This window comes from Periophthalmus magnuspinnatus, chromosome 14 (assembly GCF_009829125.3).
Source record: "Periophthalmus magnuspinnatus isolate fPerMag1 chromosome 14, fPerMag1.2.pri, whole genome shotgun sequence".
Classification (NCBI taxonomy): Eukaryota; Metazoa; Chordata; class Actinopteri; order Gobiiformes; family Gobiidae; genus Periophthalmus; species Periophthalmus magnuspinnatus.
The window spans coordinates 22,214,373-22,238,001 of record NC_047139.1 but is presented as its reverse complement, the minus strand read 5'-3'; the positions used below and the strand labels follow the sequence as shown (position 1 = coordinate 22,238,001).

The 23,629-nt window shown below is 37.7% G+C and overlaps 1 protein-coding gene across 2 annotated transcripts in view; it reads right to left on the bottom strand.

Annotated features, from left to right (window-relative positions):
* The window catches only part of dscama (Down syndrome cell adhesion molecule a), a 113,126-nt gene that overhangs the window by 77,860 nt on the left and 11,637 nt on the right, over positions 1-23,629 (bottom strand). For both annotated transcript variants that reach the window (XM_033978197.2, XM_033978198.2), the window contains exons 2-3: positions 11,008-11,325; positions 9,653-9,802 (exon numbers count right to left, since the gene is read on the bottom strand). In XM_033978197.2, coding sequence (XP_033834088.1) covers positions 9,653-9,802; positions 11,008-11,325 — 468 coding nt within the window. The remainder of the gene's footprint in view (positions 1-9,652; positions 9,803-11,007; positions 11,326-23,629) is intronic.

The window sequence follows — 23,629 nt, the reverse complement described above, 5'->3', positions numbered from 1 at the left end:
GCTGCAGGAAAATACTCCAAATATGAAATCTGCTCCGTCACTTCTTTGCCGTTCTTTAGTCGATTTCAGGCATAATAAACTTCTGACAGCGCCAACTTTGTTCCCCAGTGCTAAACACACGCGTTAGCTTGTGATTGACACCAGTGGTGGCCAATAAGGTGGGGGTTGTGGGTTACTGAGGCCGCAGACAGCGAATCAGTGCTGCAGATGACTGAAAGTTTACGCCCCACTCTTCCCCTTGTAGAATCAACCAATTATATCACACACATTTAGTGACGTTTTCCCCTTACAGCCAATGAGCAGCGGGACAGGATGATGTATCACATGCCATGGTTTTCCGTAAAAAGACGTACCCGGAAGAAAATATGTACTCCTCAATGCCATGCTGGCGAAATGGAACGGTCCTTGTTGCGCCGGAAGTGACGCAAGTGCCCGTCGACGAACACTTAATTTTTTTTAATTAAGGCACTTTGGTGAATTGGGAAACGAGTGGATGCAGAAATGTGTGCATAATGGCGCATTTTACGCACTGTTGTTTTGCGTTTTAAACATGACGAAACGGACAAACCAAAGGGAGGACGTGATCGAGGACACTGTGGATGTTTGTACAAGTTAAACTAGAGGCATCTTGGACCCGGAGCGGTTCATGGCAAAGAGTAAAGATCCTACAGTGGACTCAGGAGTAAAGGACCTTATTTTTTGATGGATTGGATGCTGTTCTCGATCGGTAAGCGTGGTTTATTCTGCCATTGACGTAATTGTACGTAAAATATACCGTGTATAATTGTTAGCTTTGCTTCTGTGCATATAGTGCGCATTCAGACCATGCGCTCTGACACATTTGTGTTCAGCTGTATGAATTAGACTTAATTTGTCTATTGTTTAAAAGGTGTTGTTTTATTCTGCAGTTTGCATTAGTGTAGGTAAAAATCTAAGATGTGCACACATTAGCGTCTCATCTGTGCGCACGGGTGAGGCGCGCACTGGTACTGTGGAGAGTTACGGATCAGACTTTGTTTATTGTTGATATCTGACAGAATATAGTTCAGACATAGATAAGCACAGAAGCTACAAGTGTCATTGCTATGTCAGAGTGGGCAAACACCACAAACTAACATCTAAACGTTGTATTGGAACTGGAAACATGAGGCAGTGTGGTGCCGTAAAGGCGATTATAATCGTGCGCGATGATCGCGATTATTAAAAAATGCCACGAACGATTAATTGCGGACCTTATTTATCGCGATTAACGATATTATCGTAAATCGTCCCATCCCTAACTGGGACCACTAAAACTATTACGCACCAGCCCCCAGCTCTGGCTCAAGGTTGTGCTGCACCAATGGTTATGATGGTTACTTATACAGGAGGACAATAGCAGCATAAGCACAACATACGCCGACGATAGCTACAGTACATTTGCATTCTGTATTGTGGCTTGCCTGCAGGTTGTACTGAATAATATGAAACAAGACATATTGTGCTACGTAGTTATAATCTATGACACCCGTGGATCATTATGTTAGAATTTGGACATTTTAAATCTCAATATTCATCTAAAACAACTTACCGTAATAAAAGAAACAAGTCTGCAGATTTTCATATTAGAAAACTGCAATGCCCAATGGGAGCTGACAACGTTTTTTTTTTTCCATTTGTGCCAAACTACATGACACTGCTGAACCCTAGGCATATCAGTGATTAAAAAAATAAAATTGGAGAATGAAGGAAGTAGAGTGTAGTGTGTGTATGCAGGTGGCAGTGAAAACAGGGATTGATCGGCAGAATGGTGTCTTGGAAATATGCGATTAAAGGTTGTTCAAACATCATCACAAAGTCCTGGAAAGTTGATTTTGCAGAATAGAATTTTGCAGCTTAAAGACTAAAACAATGTCTTAACTTACAGTATACGTTTATAATCAGTGCTTAACCATTTTAGTGCAAAATCAAAAACGGTTTAGAGGGTTGCCTTATCCATGGGTTTCAGAAACTATTTTAATGTTTTATTTATAATTTAAAAGATTTTTTTCCAGACCAAGGTTTAGTTTGTTTTCACGCCTGACAGTTTTGTTCATTAGCGCTTTTTTTGTGTGGTCACATGATGTTGCTGTGACGTGTCCGGTCAGCTGATTTAAACAGGTTTTTGTGGCGTCTTCCTATTGATGGACGCAGTTATGAAAACAAAATAAAATTTGGTCTAAAAAAATTATCTATTAAAAAAAGATGAAAAATTAGGACAGATGCCATAGTGATTAACAATTTAAAACAAAACAGTATATCTTCATTCTTTTCATTGGGAAAAAAGTCCTTAAATATTGCACGTAACAGGAATAAAGAAGTAAGAAATAAATAATAAAATAAAGTTAAATCCATACATAAAACCAACATAAATTCTGCCATACGAAATACTCTGAACAAACAATTTTACTTTTTTGCTTTTTGACGGTCGTTGTAATTGGACGTTAACATGCAGTGATCTTTTAAAAGCACATTTTCCTCACAGATGACTTCAGTAACAAATCTTATCACATTAGACTTTTTTTCTTCAAAGCCAATACAGAAATTCAATTGTGAAACAGCAGAATAAACACGTTTTGCATACAATTCCTTGTGGCTCAGTAAATCAATGTGATTTTTCTGCACAGCATGGCAGCCTCCAAGGACGTGAGTGGCTGGTCTCCATGGCGACAAGATGGAGGACTTTGAAAACACACAGGTCAGTTTAGGTGTGCTCACATCCTCCGCCATGACCGTAACTGTGCATCAAATATACACGTTTAAAACAGGACACAGAGAGGAGAGAGAGAGACTGCGGACGGATGATAAGGTTTTTGATACCAACTCTTGATATTTACTTCAAAGGGCCATTATGCTCAGCCAATTTAACCCAAATGAGTCTGCCTCTCTGCCTCTCTGCCTCTCAGCGCTGGCGACGGGGCCGGGTCTGTGGCGCTACCCATGGGTTTCAGAAAGATGAAAAATGAACACTGTTGGCATAGCAATTAATAATAAAAACAAATTATTTTAGTGCATGTTTTGGATGGTAAAATTAACCCATAGCAAGTGCAGCATTGTCACTGTTTTTTGTTCTTTTTTCTTTAGATAATTTTTGCAGCTTTTTGATTTTGTCTGCAAATCTATTAAGTGTGTGGAGAATTTCTCATTTCAATTCCATAGGGCAAACTCGTTGACCTTAAAAAAAACGTGATAGTCGCCTGAAATATACATAAGACACAACAAAGCGCTAACAGGTTTGCACATGCATGAATCAAATCAAGACGGAAAAATACAATGCAAAGTGTATGGAGGCCGGCCTGTAGAGCAGTGTGCGCAATGTGAAGAAGGTGCTATAGTCCCTGCAAGAAAGATGGGGTCGGGAGTGCCCCTCTTCTCCTCCCCTCCTTCTCTTTACTCTCTACTTTACAACCCTCCACGTTCCTCCTCCTGCCCCCCGTCCCCACTCTCTCCTCCATCCCCTCTATCTCCTCCATCCACTCTCTCCTCGCTGCTGCTGAATACAGAGCAAAGCGGGCCCAGGAAAATGACTACAAGGCCTCCTCAGTGACTGCAGCAGCGTTTTGCACCTGGGAACACAGCGGAGCGCCTCTCCCTAGTATCACGCCAAGCACGCTAAGCTATATACATCATAGGTAATCAGTCCAAATCTTATTTTTCATAGCTGTTCCATCACTCGAAAAGTCATCTAAAAACGGCAAAATACATGCACCGGATGTCTACTATTTGTTATGTATTGTATGTGGTGGATGTGTACGCTGAAAAAAAGACATACATGGTGATTTTGCATACATTTACACAGCAATAGAGCTCCACATTTTCATAAAAAATAAAAGACAGATTTGCAATATTTGTTTAAAAACGAGGATTCTTTTCAGAGTGCAGCGTAAACAACTCTATGAACATTAACATTTGAGAGAAGACTGAAACCTGAACTGATAAAGTAATATAAGAATCCCATGCATTACAGATGCCAAAGCCGCAAGTACATTTACGATTAGGTACAAGTAGACAGAAGATTTTGTACTTTGCAGAGCACATTCTGTTATCTAAGTCATTGTAGCCTTTTTACAGCAAGTATTTATAAGACGACACGCTGCTTTAAAATGGAAAGAGGCTCACATAAATAAGTGCATTTGTGTTTTTTACTGCTGTATTAAGCTTTGTGATTTTAGATCATAAGTATTCTTACCATAGTTATATATGTTTCCATTGAATTATCCCAGTGTGAGTCTACCTGCTGGTTCAAGGTGAGCTCACCCACTGGAGCGTGCAGCAGTGACTTAGCTTTATGCTGATGTGCTTTCAAATCAATATGTTACTTATGAATATGCTCTGATTCATTTGATCACATCTTGCATAAAATATACACACATGCTAAGAAAAAAAACAGTAAATAAAATAGTAGCAGCACCAGCAATCTGACCAGAACTTTGATGAGCAGCGAAACGTCTTCACTCAAAAACGTTTTCTCCAGCTGACAAGATTACATTTTTCATCAACCTGGACGACTGCGACATTGCACAGACATAAAATAAAATAAAAATACTGTTAGAGCAGCTCATTGCCAGCTTTTCTAAACCTAAACAAAAGAGATTCTCAGTAAAGCATTGTAAATCCATCGCCATCAGCCTGCATCCTGATTGGCTGTGCTCTGTTGACAATAGTGACAATCCTCTTAGTACAGTTTAGAGATTTCGCACTGATAAAACACATGCAGTGGACTAAGCCTTTAAAGTGAATGGACCCTAATGCTCAGTGAACAAATAATATATTGTGCTTACTGTAGTCTCCTTACTCAAACAAGCAAAACGATAAACAGATTATGTATATAGACTAGAGGTAGGCTTGAAGGTGCTGGTCCTGATTTTTACTGTCTTTGAACATGAAAAAACAGAAAGACGGTAAAAAATCAGGACAAGAAGTAATTCAGTAACAGTTTGCAGTGGCCCTAATTTACTCCTCACTTACCTCATGCATTTCGTGCATCCTAATTATTCACCACAATGAGTTTATAAGTGCTTTTCACAACGTTCAGACACCAGAGCATGCTATGTGTTAATAAAAATGCTCTATAATTAGATGCAGACAGTACACAGTGGACTTATTTTGACCTTAAGAGCTGCTTATACATCTATACTCGGAAGAGACACATTTTTTGCTCAGATACATACGCTTTGTATTGGTGTCTGTGTACTGTAATCCCTCAGTCGTCCAGGAATGATCCATAGTTAAAGAAAAATATAAAATACGTCAGCTGAATAAAAAGATGCAGTGGTGAATTGGACAAGTTATTCTTTTTAATAATAAGTGCGCTGTGCTCTGCTTGGGGTTGTCAGACGGTCAAAGAACATCAAAAACACACCTTCAAAATGGCTGAAGCTTCACTACTTGATTGTGTTTTGATGTATTCAATATACGGGCTAGCATGAAAACAACACTATAATAAATAATGTACACAAATATTGAGCTCTTCAGATAAAACGTGATTAATTATTACTGCGAAAATCTTCAAAAAGACAATCAATATGACAAAAGCCTTTCTTCTGCACCCATGGACCTCATTATTATTTAACTGTAGGGCAGAAAACTGGAGCGTGAAAATGCTATTGTCAAAGGACTTTGGCTAAAACTCCAGACGTATATCTCTCCATCATTTCTCTGGGAGCACAAATGGAGACTTCATTTTGTATTCTTTTCTAATGGACTACATTGTATGCTCTGCAACAATTCGAACTCAATAGTGAACTTAAAGGCGCAGTGTGTAAATTTTCAGCTTGTTTCCATAGTGATGCACTGCTTTGCTTTGATTGTTCAAGAGTAAACCTTTTAACTTATCTAGCTACCGTATTACTCATGACTTTTTACTGTTTACCACACCAAAACTTTAATTCTTAATGTGAGCGGGGTCACCTTTTCACAGATCTGACTTGCAACTTGCTCGGTGGCTCGTCTCCATGGAGATCATAGACTGTATATATAAATTCACCCCTATAACTGCTAGCCCCGATGAGCTTTATCTGACTGGAGCTGAACGCTATGGGTGACGTCAAACTCCCTCAGTCCACTTCTTTACACAGTCTATGATGGGGATAGATAAGATTAATACCTTACTGTGGAACATTCCAGGCAAGGCAATAATCTCACACATGGAGAAAATCAGGTGGCAGCGCCTTCACTCAAAAAGTTACATAGTTCAGCTTTAATAATTGATTTAAAAAGGGCAGAAAATTGTACATACTCCACATAGTTTTTTTGGTTTGAAGCTAAAGTGTTGATATTATTTTTCGTCCATAAAATATTAACATAGGGGAAAGGTTGTGATGGGAGGTTAAGGCAGCTATAGAAGCATATAGACTGGCAGACATAATACAAGAGAGCACTAAAATGGCTATGCCCACTCAGACGGGGATAAGGACCATTTGCGAGCAAGATACCGAGGCTTCTGTCATGTAATATTCAACACAGAGAGGAGCAGTGGGCCGGCGCAAGTCTGATTTTTCTGACAACATTTACATGCTTGACGGATGCCTGGGATTTATAGCATGTGGCATGAGCGAGACAGTGAGAAATAGAGATATTTTGAAATGCTATATTAAATATAATAAAGGGGAGCTCATATATTGAAAACTCAAACACTTTCCCATGTATAATATTAATTGTTTACAAGAGTTTTTGGTATGACTCAGACTGTATGACCTGGTGGACTAATTGAGTGCGACGTCACGAATAGTGTTCAGCTCCAGTCAAATGAAGCTCATCGAGGCTAGAGCAGTTATATTTGGAATTCCGACCGCAGGTATCATAGCAACCAAAGAGCCAATCCAGAGCAAGGCTGTTGAAGGTAATGCCCCTTCCCATCCGTGCCGGTGGTTTAGCAGGGAGCAGGCGCTTAGCAACACTGTCAATTAAATCTGTTGCTAACGCTAGTCGGAGCAACCTCAGGGAAACAAGGTGTCTGATTTGTCTCTTATTAATGTTCATATCTTGATTTACAGACACAATAACAAAATAAAAACACCAGGATCATGCAGAGTGGATTAATATGAACATTTTAAGACTAAAATGATAAGTCTGACTGCAGCAGTTACAGGCAGAGGGGCCACAGTTTTCAAGGTAAAGTGAATTGGAACCAGAGTCGATGGAGCCAGAAGCGCGCCCATGCTCACTTCCTATTTGGAACAAGGCGGCTAGCAGGTTAGCCATGTCCTACACCTTAATTGTCCTACAGCCTTAATACAGATCGAGCAAAGACGTCATTATTCATAATGAACAAATTGTTTATTAAGAATGATTCAGGCTTAGCAGCTATTTAACAAAGGGATTAGGAGGCAGGGCATTAATAAAGTACTTACTAAGCTTGAATCATTCTTAATAAACCATGTCTTGTTTTACTAGGGCTAATTAAGTTTGTCGCTGTTGTTTTGAGATACTTTCATTAATATAAATTCACCAATGCTTTCAATGGTAAAAATACAATAGCACAACAAATACGGGAATGTATACACAAAATGCATATTGTTGGTAGCTATTTGTGAAAAATGTATTTTGTTTTTACATTTTTATATTCTTAGTGTTTTGTTATTTTTTGAGTTTTCTTTTCAACACAAACAACTGTCTGCATTCACACACGCTCTGGGCAAATCCATTTATGGACAATTAAGGGATTGCTATAGATTTCAACATGGCCGATTTCACCTCAGCAGACAAATGTGAAACGTCAACAAAAACAGAGCAGCGGTCCGTGGCCAGCATTTGCCCTCCATCCCAAAGCAAAATGACATTAGCTTTTGTCTATTGAGTTTGCTAAATGCCCCACATAAAGTGAATTTGCCCCCCAGGGCTGGGAAACAATCACGCAGGCGAGCGCTCCATTTAAGTGATTTGAATGATCGGGACGCTGTAGTGCTGCACATGAGACGCACAACTGGGTCAATACACAACATCACTGAGGCTGGGCGGCTGCAGCCAAGCTCTGGGTCTGTCACTGGGTCAGACTGACGGAGAAGCACCAACGCAGGGATAGACCGGGATAGACAGGGATAGACAGGGCATCAGGGACAACCACGTTCTCTCGAGTACAACAAGTCAAAAGAATGTCTGTGTAAGGTTTAACACAACTTAGGTGTACACTAAGGTTACATGATTCTCTGATTACATTTCTTATGATTCTCTGATACATTAGCCGTTATTTATTTATGTTGAAACAGTAGGATTCAAACAACTGCAGGAGCATTAACATTTGAGAGAAGACTGAAATACTAATAAACTAATACAAGAATCCCATGCATTTCAGGACATGTTTGTAGAGGTCTAACCTGCAGGAACAAGAGTTTTCCATAAAAAGATTGGGTCTGTTGTTTCGGCAGAGGAAATTATATTATGTGCACTACCAATCAAAAGTTTGGACACACCCACTCATTCATGTTTTATTTTTACTTCTTTCTACATTTTATATACAAACAGAAGACATCAAATATTTGAAGCAACATATATGGAATTATGTAGTGAAGATAAAAAAGTTAAATCACTTCACTTCTTTTTTTTTTAAATTGTATATGTAGTAGATTTATTTAACTTTTTTCTTTACTACATAATTCTACACATCTTGCTTCATATTTTTGATTTTTTTCTATGAATAAAATGTAGAAAGTAGTAAACATAAACAAAAAAAAAAAAAAAACACTGAATGAGATGGTGTGTGCAAACTTTTGACTGGTGGTCGATTTAACAGTGACATATTGTGCAGTGCTGGCGTACACTACATTAGCATTACTATTAGTGATAATTACCTATTGCCACTGCCTTTTCTACTATTACAACTAAAGTTTATTCTTCTATCACTATAACAAGAACAACAACATCATCTGTCACAGCAAATACTGTAGATACTTCAATAACAGCATACTAGAAGACACACTACCCTTAGGACCATAGAGGACTCTACTTTGTTCCCCATAAACATCTACTCAGTTTAAGACCATCGCTTCATAATGTATTGTGTTTCTTTCCTCCTCTAACCATTCTTAAAGGGCCCATATTACAATATTGTCTGATCTATGTTATTATGTTGTTTCCTCATCACAAACAGACCTGGAGTTGTGTTTTGTTTCATTCACACATGTTTAACACACAAACCCTGTATATTTAGGCTAAGTTCTTCTCTCAGACAGAAAACACTCTGTTACACCTTGTGATGTCATGTGGTAATATGAGAAGTGCTTCACTGTGTTTTCCAGACACCTTCACTAGAGTCATTTTGATCATTTCAGCCGTGAATTTGCCCATCTGTACTGAACAAAAGATAAACGGTAACTGTTAACTTAAAAACTATCACTACATGACATCCAAAGGTGGAACAGAGTATTTTCCTCTCTGAAGATGTAGACAGACTAATAATGCAGGATTAATAAAACACAACTCTGGGTATGTTTTTGGGGAGGTAACAGGATTATAACATGGCTTAAAATTCAAGTTCAAGAGTCAATTTTGTGTAATATAGGACCTTTAAACTAAAACCACTGTCAATCCTACTAATGTCCCAAACCTTACAGAAACAAAACCAAAAAGATGACCTCGCATTCTTCCACCAAATGTCTTCGGATTAGGATGTGTATGGTGTGAAAGGAGCACTTACTTTCAGCGTTGATTGACATAGTGTCCTTCTCCCAGGACACAACAGTGATGTAGGCCTCCACTGAGGCGGGGATAATGCACTTGAAGACCGCCACATTGCCTCTCATGGCCTTCTGGTCCTCCACCCGGACTGTGTAGGGCTCCCGGAGGACTGCAAGCACACGAAAGGAGGCTTGATATGATATAACGTACCTGTATATATTCTGTATGCATGTGTGATAAACCTCTGTCAAGGCACTACAGATATCTTGAACATCCAAAACATCAAAAGTGCTAACAATAGACTAAAGGTTTACCTATTTCAGGGGTAAATTCTCTTTCAGTATTCACATTATAGATTTTGATTGGCCTATAAAAATCTATGGGAGATTCATTGTTTTTGCAAGAGTCATACATGTTGAACCTTCTCATTAATTGTTGGGAATCGGCTTCGCAAACTTATCATATTGATCCTATGGCTTTAAGTAATTTCAACCTACAACCATCATTATCTGGTAATGAACCACTTTCTGAAACTATTGTGAAGAAAGTATTTCCCCTTTGTTTACTTATGCTGACAGACAAAAAAGAGAAGACTTAAAACTTTTTTTTGTTTCATGAGGATAGTCCCAGTAATTACAGCGATATTAACCATAAACAAGGACAACAAATCTAATTCTACCATAGAATTGTGGCCTGTCCCCAGCTCAACTTAAAACTATAGGGAAACTAGAAACTTTTGAACTTGTGCCAAATACTAATTCTTTATGTTGCCAAAGTTAATGACTGTACTAGTACCATAGACTATATAAAGAAGTGGACTAAGGGAGTGTGACGTCACCCACAGCATTCAGCTCCAGTGAAACTCATTAAGGCTAGCAGTTATAGGGGCAAAGTTCCATATTTGGGATTCTGACCCCGAGTATCATAGCAACCAAAGAGCCAATCTGGAGAAAAATTGATGAAGGTAACGCCCCTTACCGTTGTTTCCGTTGGTTTGGCAAGAGGTGGGTGCTTAGCAACGGTGTCAATCAAACCTGTTCAAAACTACGTTGTTGTCTTTTATTACTGTATTAATGTTCATATCTTGAGTTACGGACACAATAGCAAAATTAAAATAGCAGGATCATGTAGAGCGGGGTAATACGAACATTTTTAAGACTAAAATGATTACCGGTAACCTGACAGCTGCTACAGAGAACAGGGCCACAGTTTATTAATGTAAAGTGAATTGGCGCCAGAGTCGATGGAGCCGGAAGTGCGACCATGATCACTTTCTATACGGAATGTGGCGACTAGCAGTTTAGCTATGTCCATTTATATATACACTCTATGATTAGTACATCTCTTTGACTAAAATACAGAACAGGCACTGACCGGCCTTAATGTGGACATCTTGGCTCCTGATTCTCCCTGAGGGGTTCTCCGCTGTGCAGTAGTAGGTGTTGTCGTGGATGAGTTTGCTGAAGCTGGAAGGGGGGATGTGGAAGATCTGGAGGGTGCCATTGGGGTGCACATGGCGGATCCCTGGCACGTCGTAGATCTCCTCGCCGGTGGCCAGGTACCAGCGCAGAGAGACAGGGGGCGCTCCTGCAGCGGGACAGGGCACCGACGTCCCTGTGGTGCTGGCGAACACTACCTCTTGCACAGATGCATTGACAAAATATAAGCTGGAACGAAGATCTTCACAGAAAACTGCAGAGAGAGAAGAACACAAAAGGTTAGATATGCTGAATAAAACAAGATTCAAATGAAATAAATGAAATGTAAATGAGTTTGTCAGTGCAGTAGATGTTATACACGGGTTTCAGTCACATGGCACTATTTTGAGAACTTTTATGCAAGATTTAATTTATTTTTTTTGCTAATGGCTATGGCAATTATTACAGTATTTCCAAAAATATGTGTATTAATGTAAAAATTTATATACTTTATTTTATTTATAACCTTTATTTAACTAGTCCCGTTAACATTACTACACACATTTGTTAGCTCAAAACTGTTTCAAAACCAGTGGTGGAATGTAAAGAAGTAAAAGTTGTAAAGTTCTAGGTATCTGTACTTTACTTAAGTAGATTTTAAAGAGGATATTTTTACTTTTACTTCATTACATTTGAAAGCAGATATGTGCACTTTCTGCAGTATTTTTTTTTGTACTTTTTGTATTATTGTTTGAGACCTACTGAAAAAGCTGAGGGTTTATTTTGAACACATTCATAATTTGAGCAAATAAAAACAGCTTGAAAAAAAATAATTTGTTTCTATTGAACAAAACAATGCACAAATCTTTATCAAAATCACCACATTTGAAGCTTTATACTACACACAGTCTATACACAAAACGCTTCTTACTCTTTAAGTACATTTTTTAAAAGGTACTTTAATACTTTTACTTAAGTAGATTTTATCATGTGACACTTTTACTGGAGTATTTTTTGCCCCGGTATTTGTACTTTTACTTAAGTAACAAAATGGAGTACTTCTTCCACTACTGTTGAAAACACAGATTTAATTTCCAACCCTTTTAGCATTCATTTAAACTGACCCATTGGAAGCAGTTATTTTAGTTCCCATTCCTTTTGTACATTATAATTGACATACATATATACAGACTTGTAGTTGTAGTACAGGGTTGTAGTTCGACAGCAAGGATTATGTATATTTTGGCAGAATATGAGGACACAGTGCACTGAGATGGTTTAACGGATCGCTGTAATCTTTCCTATGTACATTACTGTATAAATTATTGAACCAGTAGCCAAAAATCCATACATTCTCCCGGCAGGCACATTTACATAAGATTTAATCAGAATTACACGGCTCTGTAACCTCAATGATATCTAATCTGTAATACTTCATATATCACTGCTACATTTGGCTAATACAAGAGCGTTCCAGTTTGTGTTCTCATAATTAGGAGTTTCATATTGGTCAAATTGCTTCTAAAATCCAGAGAGCACTCATTGTATCGTGTGTAGTTGTTCCCTGGTTTGGTCTAACGAAGCTCAACAATGTAAAGTGATGATGTTTCCAGACACTAGGGTCCTCAGTGAGATGAAACTGACAGTGCAACTCTCATTTGTAATGGAGGTCCACACTGCAGGCACCCAGCCAGGACGAGCATGTTGGCAGAGGCCCAGAGACACAAGGGAGGAAGACTGGTTTAATGTACACAACTACTCATTTACTTTATGGTATAGACTTGTTACTTCTACAGTAGAGCTCAGGATAAAGGTAAAAAAGGAACGTAATTAGCAAGCTCTGCCATGTTTATGTAACAGCGTGTTGAACGAGTAGCAATAGCCAAAAATTATATAAAAAATAAACAAAAGAGTCACTAGCGGTAAATGCATTTGTCATACTTAAGTGTCAGAATACTTTTGAATGAATGCTACATTTTGTATTTGGCAGTCTATGGTCATCATACTTTCATATTTAAAATGCTAAACAGTTTATATGACATTATAACCATTTTTAAACCCGCCCACTTAGGTCTTTCTGCAACCAAATAAAATGCTCTGGAAAATGCATACGTTTTATTCCCAATCATCTGCCAAAAGGACAATTACAAGTGAACTTATCACTTCAAAATACCAGACAACTGCACCAATGCAGCTTACATCTGCTCTGTTACAGTGGCTGTCTGCATTGGTTTATAAAATGTTTTATCTTTTGTGAATCAAGAAGTGTGCTGCTTGCATGCTAGTTGTTGTTTGTACCTCTTTTTTAATGTTTTGAATTGCTTTATGTAGTTATTTGTTTTGTTTGTTTGTATTGTTCTGTATTTTAAACAGGGTGCCCATAAAAATGACAGCCTGTGTGTTCTCATTGGGCTCTCCCTGTATAAATAAAGATTAAAAAAAAAAAGAAAAAAGAAAAATGGCTCTGAAAGTTGTGAAACGCACAACCAGTTTAACACATTTTACCTTTTGCATTTCTATCATCCTAATTATGCACCACAGTGAGTTCATTAGTGTTTTTCATGTTTTGAAGACAGAAAAATCAGGTCCAGTGCCATAAAGTAAACTGCTTAACCCAATGTAACCCACTGCAACCCAGTGTACACCATGGTAACCCAAGGTAACCCACTGTAACCCAGTGTAACCCACTGCAGACCACTGCATTCCAGGGTTACCTACTGTAACCCAGTGTAACCCAGTTCAACATACTGTAATTCACTGTAAACCAGGGTAACCCAGTGTAACCCACAGTAATCCATCATAACCCTGTTACCCGGTGTAACCCAGTACAATCCACTGTAATCCAGCATAACCCACAGTAACCAACTGTAACCCAGAGTAACCCTCTCCTCTCGTGCCTCTCTCCTCTGTCCCCTCTTTGCCTTCCGCCTCCATGTGCGACAGCTGCCAATCCCCGCTCCCCGGAGACCAAACATTTTAGCGCTTCATAAATTCCTAATGAGCGCACTCAAATCACCGGCTCCTTCCACCCAGCGCTCGACCAACCTGTTAGCACAAACAAACAGAGCCGGGACACATGTTTGTGCACATCGCACAAGAGCCCGAGTCACTTCACACGTGTGGCACTCAGAAGAGCCGGCCGGAGGAGCTGAAGACATGACACTTGTACCTGTCGACAGCTAAAGCCCTGTAGGTCTGATCCACGAGGAGCAGAGAGAGACGACTGTGATGGTCAGCAGTGAAGACATCCTTATTGATCTGGAAACATGATCTTTAACTCACTTCAAAACATGAGGCATTTGGGAGTTTGAGCGATGACAAGAGGAACTAAAGTGTCACATGCCAATAAATAAAAAATGTGACAAGAGTAAAGAGCCTGTCCACATGCATAATTACACAAGCAGGAAGGTAACGAGGTACAAGTAGGAAAGTACTGTACTTGACAAGAATTTTTAGGTATCTGCACTTTACTTAGGAACATTTTATAGTGAATAATTTTTAGTTTTACTTCCCTACGTTTGAGAGCAGGTTTCTGTACTTTCTAGTCCACTACATTTCTGAACTGGACTGAAAAGTAAAAAGTACTTTTCATATGACTTGAGGGGTTATTTTTACCATGTTCGTGGTAACATCCTGACAAATGTTTTTGAGTTCAACCTTCAGCTTTGAGCAAAATAAAAATAAATACACAAAATTCATAAGAAAACTTCAGAAATGGATTCTTACTGCTACTGTGAACCAAAATAGGTATTTTAAATCAATATCACTACATTTAACACTTTAAGTGAAATATTTTTACTTTTTGCTCATAAATTACTAGTACTTCAATACTTTTATTTACATAGATTTTTTTCATGAGATATTTTTACTTTTACTTGAATAACTTTTTATCTCTGTATCGGTACTTTTCCTTAAGTAACAAAATTGATTAATTCGCCACTTTACACATGCATACTTCAGCAACGCTCAGTAGATGTAAAGTAGTACTATGGCACATTTACTGGTTAATAATATCTTCATCCCAGATTAATATAATATAATGAAAGATGATGCTCATTTAGACAAGGGGATTAATGCTGCCTCCATCGATCCAACAGTGCCTCAACAATTATTATTTTGTATCTGATGCCCTTCCCAATGTAACAGGAGCACGTTCTCCATCTACAGAAGTCGACCATATGGACAAATACATTTTTTGCATTTCGATATCAAAAATATGCTAAAACATGACTTTAAATGTATGTATGTAAGTATCAGACAAATATGAAAACAAACTTAAAAATAACTAATAATAACACTGAAGAAATATCACTTTATTCTCTTGTTCAGATTTTTCCATATTTAATCAGCTAATTTTGCAGCATTTTTACTAATATACAAAACTGTTTTTCACTATGGTATTAAAAAAACACTAATTAGGCCCCCAAACAAGTGGAATTAAAATTTTGAAACAACTGGCCTAGTTTCTTACTTGTATTATGACAGAATTTTCATCACGTAACAAACCACATTGGTAGATAATACAGAGAGTGTTTGGATAACTGTACAGAACTGTGCTGAATATAGTACACATTAAGACTACATATCATGTAAGACTTATAGGCCCCACATAAATAAAACATGTGTTAGTGATATTAGCATTATCCATTAGCATGCAATAGTTTTGAAGTACAGTACCATTATTCATTCTAAAAATGACAAAATATTCAGATTATGCTCTATCCTGCATAAAAACTGCTTGTGTGTTTTTGTCAATGCCTGTTAGAAAAATTGCGATTCGATATTTTCCCCCAAATCGTTTAGTCGTATCTCCTCTGCGATCTCGACAACCCAGAATGGCATCGGAACAACTTCTCCTCGTTCTCTCCATTCAGTGCAGTGTAATCGTACAAACAGCTTGTCACTGCTTTTCTCAGATGTGTTTTAAAGCCGCAGCATCTGTTGTGAGCAGCAGGGACCAGCCTGACGCCCCATATTTCACACTCACACACAGCGCACAAAACAAACACTGATTGGCTGCTGTCATCTGCATAAATTCTACATTATATTTACAAGATGTAGAGATGAACAAGTGTTTTTATGCTTGACTAGTTTTATATTGCGTATTCTAACAGCAACTAGAGGCAGGTAAATTAATAGAAGTGAAGATTGATGGGGCGAAAGTGGCTCACTTGGCGTTTGTCCATTGATCTAAAGGGCGGTGGTTCGAATCAAAACAACTTTTCCAAAAAATGTTCACCCCGCAAAAGCAACAATCACACAAAAACACTATATCAGAATCAGCCCTTGTTCCCAATGAATGAACCGGATAAGTCTTCATAAGTGCTTTTGTCTATCTGCTCTTCCATAACTCATCAAATATTGAGTGCACCCCACTATTCCATTGCACCGTTACCGTGGTTTCTGGGTGGCTGCGTCCTTCACATGAGAAAGCCTGATGGCCTCCCACATCTGCACAGCTCTGGGAGATTTGGTACAAAAGCATTTATTTTTCAGTGCAGAGAAGAGACAAACAGGGTTCAACATCTGGAGACATGTGCCTGTAGTAAATGTGTAAATTAGTGTTCGATACCAAAGAATTCACTCAGTGCTCGATGCCAATAATAATACAAAACAATGATACAACAATAGAATGCCATTTTATATACATTTTTAAGTCTTGTATTTGTTCTGATAAAGCTCAAAATAACTAAAAATACCAAAACTGTTTAAGAAAGCTCAAATTTTGTCCTCTTAATATGAGTTTTTGCCGTATCAATACTTGCTCAAATGAGTGTTTAGTTTCAACGTTAGTTTTAGTATCGATTAGTTTCTGATTTTTGATACTTTTCACGTCCCTGTTGTAAACACATAAAAACCTATTAAAAAGAAGTCTTAATCTTTTTATCTAAACAATTTTCTATTTGTTAATTTGCTTGAATGTGTTTCCAGCTCCAAGGGTCTTTAAGAAATAATTACAGACAAATGCTTTCTAAAAATAGCACATTGTTTATTTTTTGGTTTGAATATAGTTTTATAGAGACATTTTTAACCATTAATAACTTTACGAGAATGTTTGTATGAAATGTGATTAGGGCTGTGCTAAAAACTGAAAGACTGAAAGGTCGATGCATCGCGATCTGATCTTTGGTTGAAGCTCTGAGTCAGGGCCACAGTCTCTTTATGTCTCCTCACGTGTCTTCGTCTTTCACAAGTTTTAACTTTAATCTGCAGTTTGACTAAGAGTCCAGTGTCTCCTTCCCTGTGTCTTTCATGTGCGCAGTGCTGTATTAGGTTTAATATATTGCACAAATTCATTCCAAACTTTAAATGTGGATTTTTCTGGCATTATTCAGAAAATCAAATAAATCACATTATTATTATTATTATTATTATTATTATTATTATTATTATTATTATTAATGCAACGTTTATTTTTATTTTATTTATTTATTTGTATTTTTTCCATATCACCTGGCCCTATGTGCAATACTGGAAATTTGTTGTCAAAATGTAAAACTATGTAGGATATAAGAAGGACTAAATGTTTCTGTATTACAACTAAATACAATTTTCAAAAGTTATTATCAAAAATATGTGGTTGATTCAAGGAAGTTGGACATTCTTGTTAAAACTTCTAACTAAGCACACATATTCCATCATATTGCTAAACTTATACAGTCTTAAGTCTTCAACTCATAGTTTCACCTTTTTAAAATCCTTCAGATCTATTATACCGCCATAAATAGGCCAACCCAACAAGCCACTGCGATACTCAAAACATAAAAAAAAAAATTGTTCCACTACCTTCAACTGTACAAAATTAGATGAAGTTGATATTAATACCGTCTAACACAGGAACAAGATGTAACAAACGAGGCTGGATTCATCAGGCTGGCTGCGAGACACAGACCGTGGGAGGTGCTGTTTGTGTTCACGCCGCTGAATAATCGTCTCATTAACAGCTGTCGTCCAATACAGATTTAACACTTGCAAATGCACAACGGAGAATTTCAATTTATGGTTTCAACAGAAGAAACAAGGGCACGCTGTCCAATCTATTAAAGAGAGGAGAGGAGAAGGACTGTGGTAGTGTACATGAGCTCTGGATATGGAAAAATAATAATAAAAAAGAAGAAGAAGAAAAATCAGAAGAAGAATCAGAAGAGTCAGACGAATCAGAAGAAGAATCAGACGAATCAGAAGAAGACTCAGAAGAGAAGAAGACTCAGAAGAGAAGAAGACTCAGTGGAAGAATCATAAGAAGAAGAATCATAAGAGAAGAAGAATCATAAGAAGAAGAAGAATCAAAAGAATCAGAAGAATCAGAATAATAAGAAGAATCAGAAGAAGAAGAGAAGAAGAAGAATAAGAAGAATCAGAAAAAAAAGAAGAACAGGAGAAGGAGAAGAATCAGAACAAGAACAAGAACTGCATTGTATGAAAAAATGAATTTGGGTGAGGCAGACGGTTATGTTTTAAAATGTTTAAAGGTGCACTGTGCAACTTTTCTGGTGGAAGATCCCCCACCTGCTTGTCTCCATGGAGATTTGCTTTGCCTGGAATACTTCACAGTACGGCATTAAAACTCATCTATCCGGTAAGCATGTGGGTGACACTGCCAGTCCATTTTACAGGTCAGATCTGTGGAGAGGCGAGTCCACTCACAGTAATAATGCATGTTTTTTGAGGGATCCTTTTGAGCGTCAAAAACTCCTGTAATTCACTAAGTACGAGATAGATAAATTTAATGCCATGCAGCGGAACACTATAGAAGCAGTAACATGTTCATTGAGACAAGCAGACAGTAGACCCCAACCAGAATCCCACTCTCGACGTGCGATTCCAGCTCCCACAGATTAATGCTGTCACTGTGTCCTTGGGCAAGACACTTAACCGCCCTCTGTGGACATTGTTGTGTAAATGGGTGAGTAGTTCTTTGATGTAAAGTGCTTTGAGAACCTTGGAAAAGCGCTAGATAAAAATGTGACCCTTCATATATTCAAAACATTTATTTAGATAATTGACGGGATGAAGAGGAATGCTAATGCTATGTGCTAACAAAATGTGCCAAATGGAAAACCTTCTTTAACGAACTGAGGAAAACATCTCGCAATAGGCCTACATTGTAAATCAAACATAAGGGTCAAAGGTCATTCTAGAGATGTTATAGGAAAGAAACTATATTTGTTAACAATACCTGCCCTATATCCCGTAAATGCCAGACTGTACCAGAGCAGTCTTAATCAACATCTGTTTCCCATGATCCGAACCACAAAGAGGAAAAAGTGATATTGTTCAATTATGAATGACACACATGTATAATAAATGCCTTTTTCTATGTTGTAGGTTTTAGCGGCGCTGACAGGAGAGGGCCCAAAGGCGGGGGGGGGTCCCGTTGGGCGGGTGGAGTGAAGGGTGGGTGTTCCCTGTTCCCAGTGTCCTGCTCTGCTTGGCACTGCCCCAGGTGTCAGCTTGTATTGGGGCAGCCCTGGGTGAGGAGTTGGGATGGAGGATGGTAGGTTACGCAGTATAACGCTCCCCGCCTTTGCGATCTCAAGGGCAGCAGACACACTTCGGTCAAGGGTAGGGCAGAGGAGGGGAGTGGAGGAGGGGGAGTGTAATGTCTGGACCTCTGATGGGTCTACAGACAGAGAGGGCTCCGAAATCGCACCATTACACAAGGAGAACAACGCTCGAGTGATGTGTTAATGAAATGGACATGATTAGAGGTGGAAAGTATTGACAAAGATGAATATTTCTCTTGTTGTTTTAGTTTTTTCCTATATTCCAAAGCTGATATTCAGATGATATTTTGTCAGTCCTTCAAAATTTTGCTCTCTTTTGGATCCGAAGGTTGGTGGTTGGAGTTCTTGATGTAAAGCGTTTTGAGTGCCTTGAAGGTGGAAAAGTGCTGTATAAAAATGCAGCCATATACCATTTCCCATTTGGTTGAGTTTCAAATATCGTTAAAAAAAAAAAAAAAAGCTGTAAATTTAACCACAAAAGTGCAGTGAAACATCATCTTATATGGTTGTTTGGAAGATTACATTGCAAGTTGTTATTTTTTATTTTCAATCAGCTCTTTTTGCAGCCTTTTAAACTAATTTGAATTACAGACAATATACTTTATATTGTAATTGGGAGCATCTCCAAAAAATGGTGATATTATTAATTTTTCAAAACAACTCCCATCTCTAGTCATGATCTTGCTGAGTTTTTCCTTTGGTCATTCCAAATGGTCAACATCAAGCAACTAATCTCCTATGCACCAATGCAATGCCATTGTTGCACATATATACAGCAAAAAATATATATGAACTTGTGGGAGTTGGATTCAAACTCCTGGTTGCTGGCCTAGTGGTACTAACCTACAACTACAGGGACAGCCTTACCTATACTGCAAGATATTATTACATTATTAAAGGTCCTATATTATACAAAACTGACTCTCCATGTATGTTTTTGATGAGGAAACAACATTATAACATAGATTAGAGAATAGAATAACATCGGCCCTTTAAATACCCCACTATTTCTTTGACCAAACCTGAAAACTGCTCATCTGAAACCTGGCTGGCGATGCAGGAGCTGCTCTGTCAAAGCCCATCACTGGTCTCTTCCACATCACCAGGCAATTTATTTAAGTAAACGTCTGATCAATACAAGCCCTATGTACACAGCATAAGTGGCCTATGCATTAGTGTGTGCGTTAGGCCTCTGATGTGTTAGACGCTCTTTGTTCAAGCTGTATTTACCTCCACCCAGCTCCTTTCATCGAGCACACATCACTGTGGTGTTAAGCTTGGGTTTTCTGACAACACAATAGGCATGGGACAATATTGAAACTTGGTGTGAACTTGGTGATTATCATGGCCAAAAAAATTGCGATTAACGATTATACCATACTAATTTTCTAACAGTTTAAAAATGTTCTGGATATGAATGATTATAATTTTAATATTATGAATAGGTTCCATATTTAAACAGCTGTGATCTAGAGAAAATCATCAGGGAGAAGTAGTTTGTTCTGCACATTCTGTTGATAATGGTGGTGATTCTCATGATTATATAAAATGCCCCACAATTACTGATGACCGTTTTTATCATGATAAACGATATTTTTGTTTATTGTCTCATCCCTACAACACACTGCGGCCTTTGTCACACTGCAGAACTTCCTGCTTCAGTGTCTGTGCAAAAAGGCCTTATGTTTCATCTTTACTTGTCTGTTTATAGTTGTTATTGGGGCGGTGAGATTAATCGCAATCAAATCGAAATTGCAATTTGAATGTACACAATTATGCCATTTTTTGATCTCTGTTGTAATGTTGTTTCCTCATCACAAACATATCTGCATATTTAGGCTGAGTTCTTCTCTCAAACAGAAAATATTCTGTTCCACATTGTGATGTCATGTGTTAATACAGGAAGTGCTCCACTGTGTTTTTAGACTCCACACACCTTCACTAGAATCATTTGGATCATTTCAGACCTTGGAATTGCAACTCTCTATTGAAAAAAAAGGTAAAAGGAGCTATTGACTTGAAAAATACTGCTTCATGGCATCACAAGTTTGAACAGAGCATTTTGAGCTTCGGAGATGTAGACAGACTAAAGGATTATTCAAACATGTGTGAATGAAACAAAACAACTCCAGGCACTATAACATGGCCTAAAGCTCACGGGAATTAATTTTGTGTAATATAGGACGTTTAAGATCTGTATACGCATGTTCTAATGTGATTCATGCATTATTTTGTCTGTTCATATTTCAGTCTTTTCAGTCATTTGTTTTTGGATCTATTTAAAGATTGAACTTTGAACAGAATCCTGATCGCAACCGCAAAGCTCATCAGAAAAATCACAAGCAGATATTTTTCCCAAATTGTTCAGCCCTAGTGATTACAGCTGAAGATTCACAGAATACTAGATAAAAATAAAAACGTCATCTCAGAAAATACCATACAAAAAACTATAACAGAACAAGACCTAACAAGAAAGAAATAGGGAGCGGTGGAAGAACTCAAAAGCAAAAAAATACTCACATGAAAAAAATCAACTTAAGTATTAAAATACCCGTTTAAAAATATACTTAAAGAGTAAAAAGTTAAAGTATTTTGCACAGACTTTGAGGTGTTATAAGGCTTCAGGTGTAGTCATTTTGATAAAGATTTGTGCTGCTCAATAGAAACAACTGAATATTGTTTTTTATTTGTATATTTTTCTTTGCTCAAATTATGAACATACTAAAAATAAATCCTTCAGCCTTTTCAGCATGTCTCATACTATGATAAAAAAATACTTTTACTTTTCAGTCCAGTTCAAAAATGAAGTGGAGTAGAAAGTACAGATACAGCTCTCAAATGTAGTGAAGTAGTGAAGTACAGTACTTTACTACTTTTAGTTTGCCATGTTCCACCATTGGAAATAGGTACAGTACAAGTATGTGGATATTAACTCTTATTTTATTATCATTTCAGATGCAAACTATCTTAAAACAACCAGTGCTTGATCATAGAACCAAAATACTGATCCTTTGATTAATTTATATGTATTTTAATCCACATAATCTACAATAATCGTTTGTATTGTGTTGTTGTAAAGCCTGGATTTGTCAACATCGAGCAGAAGGTCCATTTATGTCTGAAACATTGTCTTATTAAATGCAGTTTTAGAGCAAGTGTCTAGTGTCTCACTGTTTATGGAGCCAAAAGACCAAAGGCTTCCACAGTTTCTTATTGTGAGGAACTAACCCCTGGAACTAATACAACGAAACAAAGGGGCCAAATGTGAACCAGAATGAATCTCTTTTAAACCAGGTCCAACTTTATCCAAAATTTCCATAGTATGACATTAAACCTATCTATCTCCATGGCAAAAAGGAACGATTACCAGGCTAAGTTACAGGTTAGAACTGTGGAGAGGCGACCACGCTCACAGTAAGCATCTATGTTACTCAATGTATTTTCGTGCAATAAAAACACCTGTAATTGAGTTCATTCCATAACATTCAAGGCGAAACAATAACATAACCATGGCGATGAGCAGATGGCAGGTTCTCCATTGGAAAAAGTTACACAGTTCAGCTTTAACCAATTCTAAACCAGGCAAATAGCAGGAAAAATCTAACTCTCGCTAGACCTGTCACAATAATTACACATAATAAATATATTGGTCAGTATTTGAAAGATGAAACAATAATTTTTGGGGGTTTATCGTGTGTACTTTTTCTTTGCACTACTAGGAAATTTTGGCTATTTTTTGGTTATATGATAAGATTTGAAATGTAGAAGGTTGAATTAATAACTTCTATGACTCGTTACAGATGCAAACTATTTTACGATTTATAATAGTTTTTATGGTATAAATCTGCTCTTGGGTTGTTGATTCAGTGGCATAAATTAGTTTCAATATTATCATTTATCGTCTATATGTACTATATCACACTTCAAAATGTGTTATGGTGACAGGCCTAACTCTCACCTACACTGCACCAAAAGAACAACCCATATTTAAAACTGTCCAGTGAGGTTCATCTGATCTTCCCATTTTCTCGGACAAAAACAAACCATAGTCTGAAAAAATAATCTATTAAA